The sequence below is a fragment of the Acanthisitta chloris genome, unplaced genomic scaffold, assembly GCF_000695815.1.
Source record: "Acanthisitta chloris isolate BGI_N310 unplaced genomic scaffold, ASM69581v1 scaffold41599, whole genome shotgun sequence".
NCBI lineage: Eukaryota > Metazoa > Chordata > Aves > Passeriformes > Acanthisittidae > Acanthisitta > Acanthisitta chloris.
Window position 1 is genome coordinate 45,537 of NW_008693915.1, and position 12,831 is coordinate 58,367.

Consider the following 12,831-nt stretch of genomic DNA (forward strand, 5'->3'; position numbering starts at 1 on the left):
CTTTGCCTTTTGCCTGCAGCAACATGGATGTGCATGAGGAAGAACCACAACTGCCAAACTGCCTCCAACCACTTGCATAGACAAGGATGCTTTTGGTAAAGTGATTCTTGCAGTGCACTCAGCAAACCACTGCTTAGAATTTCATCTAGAAGGCAAAGCTTTTGCACTGGTTAAAAAAGCTCAAAGGCAACAAAAATTCTACTCTCTGCTTTGTCCAGTTGCTGCAGGCTGCATGGGGCTAAAGAGGATAATTGTGCTCCTCAGTTTCTCTTGAATCAAAGCTTTTCAGCCTTATCCAAGACCCCTCTGTATCACATGTGGCACCAGGAGGCCCTGGTTCTTGCTGGAGCCCAAAGGCACTGCCAAACTATAAAGTCTGCCTTGGGATTTTCCCAGTATAAACATCTGGTATCTGGGCAAACAGCCTCAGGAGAGGAGACTGTATATGGCACCCAAGGCAACCACCCATTCTTTTCCTGCTCATGTACTCTGAGTTTCAGTGATGTGTCCCAAGGAAAGCAAACAGCCCGTGTCCAAGTGTAAGGGTAAAGGAAGTGTCATTGCACATAGGGTGCGCAGGAGGGGAGAAGCGATGACCCACACTGTCTGCTTCAAGGCAGGACCAGCTCCACCCAAACCACCCCCATCAGATTATTCTGAACTCCCAAAAGTTAAAGGTCTCATATCCCTGCTGTCATCCATGGAGACTGTTTACTGATCTTGCAACAGGTAAGGACATGACCAAGAGCTGTCCACCACAATCAGCCAGAATAAATTTTTCCTTTCCTCTGAGCACTTTCATTTCTCAAAATGATTTCTGCTTAGTCTTCTCTAGGCCAAATATCCCAGATCCCTTGATCTTCCTCTGGAAGTCACGTCTTCCAGCTCTCTGACCCTTCTTCTGTTCTCTTCTTGGGTTTTTCCACCTGTGTCAGGTCCTTCCCAAATGCAGTATGCAAAACCAGTTTGTTTCAAAGACTAAAACCAGGCTGCAAAACACCCTGCTAGGAAAAGCGGTGAGATTTTAACATGCACCTAGCACATTTTAGTATGTATTAGCAAAAGAGCAAGCAGGAGAACCCCTGATGGTAAAGAAGTTAACCTGTGTGTGAGATGCCATGAGATGAACACATGCAGGACAGAAGGATGGAAGGCAGTTCCAGGAAGAGCTTGCTGTTAATAGGACCAAAATATTCATGCTTCCCCCTTGCCCTGGAGTAGCTCTAAATGACTTCCATGTAACAGGACCTTGTCAGAGGCTGTCTTTGTTCACACAGCAGAGCCCAAATGCCAGTGAGCAAGGAATGGGCTCCATGTGCCCATCCCACAGCCTTCTGTTTGGCATGAGTATGGCAGCAAGAAGACTGCTCTTTCACACAGGTGTGGATTTTCTGTGCAAACGAATTACCAAACTAATCTGCTATTTGGCAAGCCAGGAAACTTGGCTACTTTCTGGTGAACCAAAACCTTACATTAACCCTCTGCGGATCACATCTTTCCTGTCTCCTCTGAACAATTCATACAGACATGCTCCACAGAAAATTGCTCCTCTGGTTTTAGGATGTAATAAAAAAAATAAAATCAACAAAAACCAAAGGAGAGGGAAACACACAATATCATTTGATTTAGGTGAAAATGGACACTGCTCATTTCTGCCCCCCTGGGATGAGCATGTATGTTGTCACTCAAGTCAACCAAAACCAGGCTGCATCTAGAGCCCCTCTCAGCTGTATCAAGACCAGCTCCTGAGACTGCAAGAAAAGGAAATGAAATGCGAGGCTGGGATCATTACTTTGAAACTATAGGCTCGTGCCACTGAGCCAAAGCCTGTTATATTGACATGGGTTTGTGTCACCCCAGCAGCAGAGATCATTCTCCATCTCCGCTTGCTCAGTTCCCCTCCTCCCAGGACAGCTGGCAGCATGGTCATCCACAATGCTCTGCGAAGTCTAGCTACAGAAAACTCCAACGCCCTGTCCAGCAGGTTAGAGGACTAAGCTACTGCAGAGCAGAAAGTACCCTGCCAACTGCTCCATCAGGGTTGAAAGCTGCTCACAAAGCACAAAGTGCCACTTGCAGAGGAGTAAATAGCCAAAACCCCAAGCTTCCTTCCCTGGAACAGAGAGCCCAGAGGGAGGTGTTGTTTCTTAAAGCCTCCGGTATTTAAAAGACACTGAATTTGTACCTCAGCTATCACATAAAATACTCCTACTCTGTGTCTCCAGTCACCAGCCTGGGCAGCAGCTCTGAGGGAGGCAGACAGCCTTGCCTGGCAGTGAGTCCCGGGCTGAGAAGGTCAAGAGCAGAAAGAACCCTGAACAACAACTACTGTCCATGCAGTCTGAACACCATGCCTCTACTTCCTTTGTTTTATGTGAAAGTGGATGTAAAACCCAATCCTGATGGTTACTCCACATTATGTGAGCACTCTACCTTAGCATATATTGCAAACCCACATCAACAACCCCTTGGTCAATCTGGTTATAAGTTCTAGAGAAACCAAGGCATCAACCCATCCCGTACTCTCTTCTAATGAGTCCAGGAGGAGAAAAGAGAAAAGATTGCCAAGAACTTCCAGACTCTCCTGCTTAATAATTTTCCTTGAAAATGTGTTTTTACTCAGCACTACTTGTTAAACAAGAACGGAAGGACAGGTTCCTCTGCAAAAGGACAGAGAGGGCTGCTCCTTTAAGGCCTCTCCTGGATGCCCTTTCCCTTTGAGATGACTATCCTCGACTCCCTCCTCATCTCCCTTCCTTTGATTTAAGAGTTCCTCTCCTGGCCCTGACAGTAAGGTATTTCTGTCCCACAGATTATAACTCACTCTGGGCTATTATTCAACTCCCAAGCCCTGGCCCTGCTGCATTTAGTCCAAACATAATATCCTTCATGCATATATTATCTGTCTCCCTATTATCTGGAATCATTTCGGAATTAAATTTCAGTCCTGCAATATTGGCTTGAAGAGCGGCTCGCTTTATGGGCTAGTCAAAGGTTAGAATACCAATCAAAATAACACTGCCGATGCAGAGAGACATTTTAATATTCCAAAACCCGGTAATTGTAAAAGGACATAATATTTTTTCCCTGATTACCCCAAAGGCAACACATGTTAACAAGGCGAGGGAGAGAGTGAAAGAAATTTCAGAGTTCAGACAGCTGCTCAACAGATTTAAAGGAGAAGTCGTGGACGGCTGCCGTGCTCCAGACACGGAGCAGGATGGCTCCTCTGCCTGTTCCAGAGGTGCCGTGTTCCTTGGGATGCTGTCCCCTCCACCCCCAGCCTCGTGGTGTTCATGCCATCTGTGCTCCCCCAATTCAGGAGCCCTCAGGAGTGCTCTCACCGCAAGGGAACAGAGTGGCCAGAGCTATGTCAAGACGGACAGTCAAAGATCATCACAGTAGAAGAAACCGCGGTGATCGGCTGGCCTGACCTGCACAGGCCACGAGACTGCCCCAAATTCCTGTTCCAGAGCTGATGTTTTTAGGAAAAAAAACCTTCCCTCCTGAGCTGGAGAATCCACCACAGCCCTCGGTAAGTTGTTCCAATGGTTAATTACCCCACACTGTAAACATCTGCACCTGAATTAGCTTGTTTTTCCTTCCGGGAACTGGAACTGCTTGTGCTTTTGTCTGCCAGAGTGAAGGAACCTCTTGCCATGTCCTGGCTTTCCCTTTAGGTATTTAGGGACCACAGCCAAGTTTTCCTTACCCTTCTCTCTGGTACCCTAAATGGCTACCAAGGTCTTTATTTCATGGTGAGTGTTCCCATGGGTCTTGCAGTTCTCATCCTGTCTTCAAGTTTCCAGAATTCTTTCTGATGCAGAGGTGGGACCCAGCAACCATACTAGCCAAACCATTCTCAGAGAAAGAAATGATCCAGCCCCTCTGCTCCTACTCACCATCGCCTGTTTATAAATCCAACAGCAGCTGCCTCCTGGATGCAGTATCTGCACATGTTATCGAAAATGATTTTTATGTTTTCTTTCAGGGCATTGATAAAAGTGTTAAATACAAGAGGTCTGAGAAACAGATCCCTGTGGGACCCTACTAGGAAGACATGCACTCCATGATGATTATCCATTTACAATTAAATGCTAGGAGCTGTCAGTTTGCTCTTTCTTAATCAATGTAATGTGTGCCATGTTGATTTTGTATCACTCTTGTTTCTTAATCAAAATGTCATAAGGTACCAAGTCAAATGCCTTTCAGAAGTATATTACATTGACATGGTTACCTTTATCAACCAAACATGTATTCTCATAAAAAAAATACCAAGTTAGTTTGAAAAAGATCTAGTTTCCATAAATCCACATTGATTGGCATTATATTACCCTCTTTTCATTCTTTATTAATCAACTATGATATCTGGCTTTTCATTACTTTTCCCAGAATTAATGTCAAGATGATAGGGCTATAATTACTTCATCGGTCATCCCATTTGCCCTTCTAAATTACTGGTACAACATTAGCTTTCTTCCAGTCCTCCAGAACTTCCCCCATGTTCAAAGACTTATTAATAGTCCAGGGTGTCTCAGCCAGCTTTTTAGAACTCCTGCAAACCAGCTATCCAAAATGCCAACCAAAAGCCACCACTTAACTTTATCAGAAAATTGTGTTGTAACAGAAAACCTCTTGCTCAGCAATACAGCAACCTCTGCCTCTCTGTAAATACAGAGCAAAGTATTTATTAAACACAGTCATTTTGCTGTTATAAGCAATTCCTTCTATTTCCTTCCAACTACAAACCAATGCCGTCGCACAGACACTTTTCTTTCCTTATCTCCATGAAAGAGATATTCTTACTCCCCTTAACCCTAAAGTCATGCTTCACCTTGTGTTTCTTTTCACAATCTCTCCCATTCCTGCCTTCTGAGAGACACCTTTCAAAGTCAAGAAGTCTGCAGAAGGGGCGAGGAGCCAGGCAAGCTGAGGTCCCACTGAAGGAAGGTGTGACAGAGTCCCAGAACATGCACCCATGCTGCAAATCAGCAAAGCACTGGGCACCATGAGTGTAAGACCAGTTCTTCACATTTAACAGGCAACATCCATACATGTGCTCGATGCTTTGGCCACGAAGCACTCTACCTGAGGACTCTCCCTCTGGCATTTCTCACCTTACTAGGCATTTTATATTCCCTGCAGGCAATAACTCAATAAACAGGCAACTAGTAACAATCACTGTAAGCCCTCAAGAAGTTACACCTCACAAAAGCAATTCCAGGCACACAACATAAACCATTCCTCAGTTGCACCCATTTCAACAATCTTCATCCAAAGCACTCAAGACACTTCAGCACCAAGTGCCTGAGAAGCACTCAGAGCTTCTCCTCCCACCCCAAAGGCAGAAGGAATTGTTAATTCAGAGGAGAGACAGAAAGCTGTTAGCAGATCTTTGTTTGTTTAAGACGTGTTTATTTCTAGTAGCCAAATATTAACAAAACATCCTATTACATGCTTCCTCTGTCAGATTTCACAATGCAAGTAGGTGACCTTAAAACATTTGTGCATGTGTATTAACAGTTTGCTTCCAACCAGGAATATCTACAGATCAATAAAGGCTGGCCCTGGAAAAGGCCAGCTCTGTGCACAGCCATGGCACCCCTGCATGGTCACGTTGTGCTCCCCAAGGCTCTGTCAACTCTGTTTCATCATGCCCAGCAAAGGAAAGTTGCATGCCTTCACACACATCGTTCAACTCTTGCATTTCATGAAAACTCTCCTGGATTTCAGGAGGATATCAAACCAGTACCAGTTTTTTTGTCACTTCTAAAGCAATTACTATTCCTGTATGTAAAGACATGCTGCACCCTGTGAACAGAAATCAAAGATGGCCAAACATGCCAGGACAGCTCTCCTGAGGACTAACCAGCAGCATGATGGGCATGAAGACTGCAATTTTTTTTTTAAAAAATAAATAAAATAGCATTTTAAAAACAAGGAACAAAGCAAATCCTTAGTGGATACCCAAAACACTCCTCCTATATTTTAACTGTGTAACATCCAGAGAAGAAATGGAAGATCAGGATAGTGTACACAGTGCTAAAAATAACTTCCACAAACCAGTTCTAGAGTCACAGAGTCCAAAAGTGCCTTTGTGCCAGCCCTCCAACAAGTTTTGCTGCACTGCAAAAGACAACTAAGCAAGAACATGGCAGAGCTCTCAAATCAAGAATAACACCATGGAGAAGAACTAGCAACATTTACTTCTTCTTTCACACAATGCAAGACCTAGGCCTAAGAAAATGATCTGACAATAGGTTTAAAAGAAACAAAAGGACCTGCATCTTCACATGACATATGAATAAACAGAGTATAATTGATGCATAATTACATAGCAAGTCATTGCTGCAGGTTGCTGTAGAATCTGAATGCATGAGCAGATGCAGAAAGGGACGTACAAGTTTCTGGTTGACAGACGTGGTAAAAACAGTGGGTGCTAGACACAGTGGTACAGGGACAGCTGCCAGCTCTGAGTCCTTGAGGACACAATTGCTGGGAATCAGAGAAAGCTGACTCAAGCCATGTTCTCCCCGTGATACCTGCAAGCATCAGCTACTGGGCTTTGGCATAGAGACAATCTCGGTTAGACTTTTGGTCTGGCCATTTTAACACCCTCATCATCTGTCTAATGTTTTTCTTGCACAAACTCATTGTAATAAAATCTAGCTCCACCCCTCTTCTTCCACCTCCTCCCTCCGTGATCTGCTCCCAGCCTGGTGGTGCCGACACTGCTGCTGACTGCTGGGTTTCCCATTCTCAGGCTCCTGGTCACCCTGCAATTGCAGGCACCATGTCCTCAGCCTAACACAGCACTGGCTCCAGCCCCAAGGGTGAGGATTCATGACGAGACCAACCACACTGCTAACTCAAGCAGGACCTGGAACAACGAACCACAGAGGCTCACGACAGAGCAGAGGGAGCACAAATGAGAGCTGATCCTTGTGTTAGAATAAGCACTAATGAATTTATCCAGGCTACCTGAGGATACTCTTGGGGCAGCAGCTTGGTTGTAGCTTGTTAGCTGCAGCGGTTTTCCTTTCTGCATAAATCTTGACCCACAGCCTCCTGTTTTCTGCACATATTACTCCATTGGTGCCTCTCTCTCCTGACATGAAGCATTCTCTGTTATTTCCACCCTGAGCATTCAGTACTAGTGATGTAACTCAGGTTCTGCACCTCAGTCCTAACCCACAGGGCCTCTGCAGCTCGACATGACAGGTACCTAAGGAGAACTGGCATATGGGATGGTGGCTCTCTATTGAGATGGTTTAGGGGGATATCTGAAATGTTGCAGCATGCAAAGAAAGCCTCCTCTGCTTTCTGCTGCCCTCCCACAAGGCTGAGCTAATCGAAGTGAAGAACATGATAAACTCTCTGCCCCGAGTCAGCTCTACACTGACAGTTCACTAGAGATACAAGATCGCTCAGTGACATTAAAAATGTCAGCAAACACCAATCAGGCTTGACAGAAGGGATGCATTAGCAGGCTGGGGGGGCACATGGCAAGGTAAAACTTCAGCAAACACGGTCAAGTGCACAGGCAGCTTTTTTCCCCTCTGTCCTCTACAGAAGGTTTTTTCATGGATCTCAAGACACTGTGACCACCATTGCAGCAGTCAGGTGTGGAGCTCACCACCATCTGCACGGCCAGATCAATCCAAGGAAGTTTGCCTGAGGCAAAACAAGCGTGGCAGCTAGCAGGGGCAATTCCTGTCTTCAGCTTGCCTGAAGGGCAAGTCTTGGAAATAGTGAAAGCTGCCTGGAGGCACAGGATTCTCGCCTCAACTGCTTCTGCAGCACAGTAGTGACAAGGGAAGGAGTTTATTGGCGAATGAACCCAGAGAAAGACTGTCTCACCACTGTGGGAAGGACTGCTGAGCTCTGGAGCAACCCACGCTCTGGTAAAGAGTACAGACAAGGACTGTTTCTTAAAATGATACAAAACAGAGACAAAGAGGACCTGAAGTCATGTGTGCATGGGTAGAGGGAATCTGGAACGTATCTTGTTGCTACTGCACTACACATAGGTACACAAACATGTCTGTATGTAATCCCACTCTTGCATTGCCTGGTAGTTGCAGCAGGACCCCCTTAACTCAGGAAGGTCCTCTTGTTATCACCGCTCACAAGCAGACCCCAAAGGAAGGACAGCAGATGTAGGTGAGGCCATGCTACAGGAAGCTGCTCTCTGTCACACGTGCCTGTTTTCTTGATATCTGAAACACTTAAGTCACTCCATTATCCATGACCTAGAAATCATCAGTTTCACACTCCACCCTGCTGCCCATCTCCCAACATCTTCACTTCATGGATCAGGTCAGAGGCAGACTCAGCTTAGGAGGTATTTCTAAGTCAGAACTGTCTTATGGGAGCTCATTCAACAGAAACTGAGGCCCCATTGAGTCCATCTGCTTGGACAGAATTAATTATCCAGGCTGGAAACCCTCTCTTGTGAAAACACATAGGCAGATGCCCCACACACACCTGGGAGCAGTGAGTGACATGGAAAGATCTTTGCCCCTGGATAAGAGCAAGTCCCAGGAGAGGAAACTCAACCATGGGACAGGAGAGGTCCCTGCTCTCCTCTGCAAGGTGGGTCATTTCCCAGAGGGATGCAGGGTCCCTGGAACCACACTGTGTCAGAGGGTGTCAGATATTAAAATGGCAGAAAAACTTAATTTTTTTAAGGGATTTGAGGGGTTGGAGGAAGATGAACATTCCTCTCACACCCCCTCCCCACATGATCTGCAGGAGGTTGGAGCTTTACTTTCAAAGTAACACATCTGCAGAGGAGGACAACCCCACCCACGCGCCCCCATCCTATAGGCTCAGCATGTGACCCCTTCAGAGAACTGGGCAGGGGAGCACTTCACTGCAACAGCTTCCCTCCTCCTGCCTGTAGCTCTGTGCTTGGGACTTCATGGATGCTCAGCAGCTCTCAGCTTAGTACCACAGTATTTGCTCATGTGCAATACACGAACGCCCATCTTGAAGAACAGCCACTTGCCTGGACATCCATTCCACAATGAATCCCAGCTCCTAGCACACTAAATCCAGGAGCCTTGAACTATGGGAAAGAGCAATAAGTCATTCATCCTGAAGCCCAGAGGAGGAGCATGGCTGGACTAACCTATGTCTTAGCAAACATCACAGTACATAGGGATTTATTTTTTTTAAAGTATTATTATTCTGTAGCCATCAACCTGCTGGTTATCTAGCTGCTATCCATTCACCGGAAGTTTAGTGAACTTCAAATGGCGATCATTAATGGTCACTGAACTGCAGAATGCCCCAATGTGCTTTCAGATTTCATTTACCAAGGACCAGCAATCAGCCAAAAGATTTGCTCTGACAGCAGGGAAATACAAGACCCTTTGACAAGTTCAGCCAGGAATGTGCTGCCAGCATCCCTTGTTAAGTTCATGTTCTACCCTATTTGACGGAACAGATCATGCAAATTGTCCTTCTGCAGCCGCTCAGCCTGTCACTCATGCTTCCATTTAAAACAATAAATAAATAAAAGAACAAAAGAAAAGCCCGCAAGTACAATGAGCTGTTTATAAGCAAATTCCACTTACTGAGACCCCTAATTACCACTAAAAGGTGCAGAAACCCAAATAAAGCACTAAATTGGATGGGGGAAGGGAATCTTACTCATCCAAAGGTTTAACCAGAAGAGCCACCCCAGTTTCTCTTGTGCACGAGACCACAGCCTCCTCCCTCACCCTGCTACTACTTGTAAGCACACTTGTTCTTTTCTTCCCACTTTGGTTTGTGACTTACGGCATTACCACACTTTCTCTGTGCAGATGGAGCAGCTGTGCCCGGAGACCGCGTGGATGCACAGCAGGCTGCCCCTTAACCACGCAGTGAAGGCATGGAGCAAGACAAGGCACCAGACAGGACTGAGTCCAAAGCATTTTGCTTAGCAAAGTGATCACTGCTGTCTTAGGTGGACATGCTGCTGAGACATCTCCCCTTCCCACACAGGGAAATGCTGATTTTTATACTGGAGTATTTTCACATTTCTCAACCAGAATTTGATCTGAAGGGAACCATGCTCCTAGGAGCCTTATAAGGCTGCAAAACAAAACATAGTCAGCAACACTGCTACCAACACAACCTTCACTGAAAAAGGGGCCTCACACTGTCCTACTATTATGCAGAGACATAGCGCTGTGCCTGCCACAATGGCATTCTCCCCAGCTGCAGAACACATCCCATCAAGTACAGTAAGACTCTATTAGAGGAGATACAATAGGGAGCTGGAGGACTCGCTCAGCCCAGCTTCTGAGAAAATAACTCATTTCAATGCAAAACAGCAGTAGTTATTAGACACCTCCTTAAAGAGGAAAAGTGAAGGACAATAGGAGGAGGGAGAGAGGGAGACAGGGACCATAGCAGTTTGCACAGAAGTACCTTTTTCAGATTAATCCACTGTTTGAAGTAATCAGCAACCGGCAGCCCTAAGTACTGGCATTGTCCTGGTAACCTGTAAGAGAGAAGAGAGAGCAAGTTTGATTCAATCAGTATCCTGACAGCACAAACTCTGTTTTCTTAAGTGCATTTCGTTCAGAGATGGAAGAGACCCTCAAGTCTGCTGTAACATGCTGCACATCAGAAGTACCATAGCTCTTGGCAAAAAAATCTCATGAGAGCACAGCTTGGCTTAAGACTTACGTACATCCAGCCACATCCAGGCTGCCGACACCTTTCAGACTACACATTTTGAACAGCAGCTGTGTGCAAGTGCAGTACTCAGCTCTTCTCCACAGTGGCTAAGACACAAACACGATTGAAGCATCCAGGCTGTCCTTAGCCAAGTGAACCCATCACGAATCTCTGCAAACCCATTCTGCTCAGGCAGCAGCTTATAAGGAAGACAGAAGGACTGCCAATCTACCTGTCATGCCCTGGTGTTTCTCCATTTGGCCTGTATGGTTAAAACACCAAATGAGACATGAGCGAAGGAAGGAGGCACCAAAACATTCATTTTTTGAGTAGCAATGCTGTAGGACCAACATTTAGGGCTAAGAAAGTAGAGGCTTTTTTTCCATGCAGATGCTTGGAAGAAGAGAACCACAACTCTAAAGATGAAGGTGCAGTACACTGTCTCACTACAGGTTTGAGTACAGCAGCCAGAGCTGTGAGTACCCGTATTTACCCTCTCCCTTCCTACAGTGAGCTGATGGAATAGGGCTCAAAACAAACAGCACTGGTAAGGAGGCAGATTGCCTGAAGGGACAGCAGGAGCCCTGGAATGCTGTTTCTCCCACTCTGTGCCAATGCCCGTGTGTTTGTAGGGGAGCTACAATGTGCCCCTCAGTCGCGGAAGGCAAACTGTGTAGCTCCAGCCAAGCCTGCGCAGGGACATGAGTTATGTGAGTTTTCCCCGGCCAGTTTGATCTGATCAAGAGTAATTGATGGATCTTGTTCATTCACGTACTGCTGAGCACGCCTGGGGCACTGGTCACAGAATCTTTAACTGAAGCAAAGGAACATCCCAAATAAATATGTCAACTAAATAAATGACTAAATTAGAGCTGTCTGTGCATGTTAAAAGTCACAACCCCAGAAAGCAGCTTTTGCAAACAGAGGGGGTGGGGAATCTCCCAACTTCCTCAGGCACGTGGGGGCTGTAGAGGGAGGCTGTAGGGGAGAAGGAAAGAGCTCTGAGTGCCAGCATCAGCTGCTCAAACATCCCAACGCAGACCCACCATGTCCAGGGCAATGTCTTCCCCCACTCTCCACAGAGGAAAGTCTGGGGAGAGGAATAGTCCGGACTAGACTTCAGACGCAAGACTGAAATTCAGGAAATAAGCTCTGGTCAGAAGTGGATAAAAGGTAGATACACCACCCTGAGCTGGGGCGCACCATCAACACCCCATGCAGTACCTGAGTGCTCGGCCCAGCTCCAAACCCTTTGGGCAGGGCAGTATCTCTCCAGACCTACAAGCAGTTTCCCAAAGGAGGTGAAGGAGCAACACAGATAATGCACTTACAGATAATGTGAGACTCAGGGTAGTGCAGTACCAGAGTGATCTGGTCTTGGTGACACCTCCATTTCTATGGGAAGAAAAGGAAGGAAGCTGGCAAACATCCACAGGAGTCTCACAGGAATATGTGGCAAACCAAGTCAGCACACACTGGAATCCACCTGTGTACCACCTTTGTCCTGCTTAGGCTAAGACAGGAATAGACTCCCTGTGCCAAAACCTGGTCCTGAGAAGATGCACGTGTCATTATTTAGGACCAATAATTAAAGCTGTACAAACACATTTGAATAAGAAGGTCCAGAGGAAGCTCCTTGGAAGCAGGAAGCCTATCAAAAGAATGAGCTTGTAAGCAGCAGGGCTGTGGCGATTTGCAGGGTAAGCAACATAACTTGACAGCATGGTCTCATCTCTGGGCACGGCTCATCAGACCCTAGCACCATCATGTTGAAATAAACCACCTGGAGCCACTCCTCACAATTGCACAGCCATCACATAAATAGCAGCCTGGTCCATGCATTTTACAGCCATTACACATATGTTCATGAACAGACTCCACCAGCCTCAACCAGCATACTAAGAATGCTCCTTCTCCAGGAAAGCTGCTTCCTACTGGTGCCCTATCAAAAAAGATCACATAAAAAGGAACCATCTAAACCAAACAACTGGTCTAAATGCAGACACATGATTAGTTCAACCTCTCTTAGACTGCTCACATTTTGCTAGAAAGGATGATGACAGAAGTTAGCAAAACGTATGTTAATAAGAACTGAGTTTCTCCTCCCAACCCAAGAGGCTTTGATTAATACAGGTCTCAGTCTAGCTCCAGTTAGAG

The 12,831-nt window shown here is 46.0% G+C and overlaps 1 protein-coding gene across 1 annotated transcript in view; it reads right to left on the minus strand.

Moving 5' to 3' along the window:
* Nucleotides 1-12,831, minus strand: part of ERI3 (ERI1 exoribonuclease family member 3) — an 84,702-nt gene that overhangs the window by 31,792 nt on the left and 40,079 nt on the right. Inside the window, exon 5 of the mRNA XM_009083207.1 lies at nucleotides 10,423-10,495. Within this exon, the coding sequence (XP_009081455.1) occupies nucleotides 10,423-10,495 (73 nt within the window). The remainder of the gene's footprint in view (nucleotides 1-10,422; nucleotides 10,496-12,831) is intronic.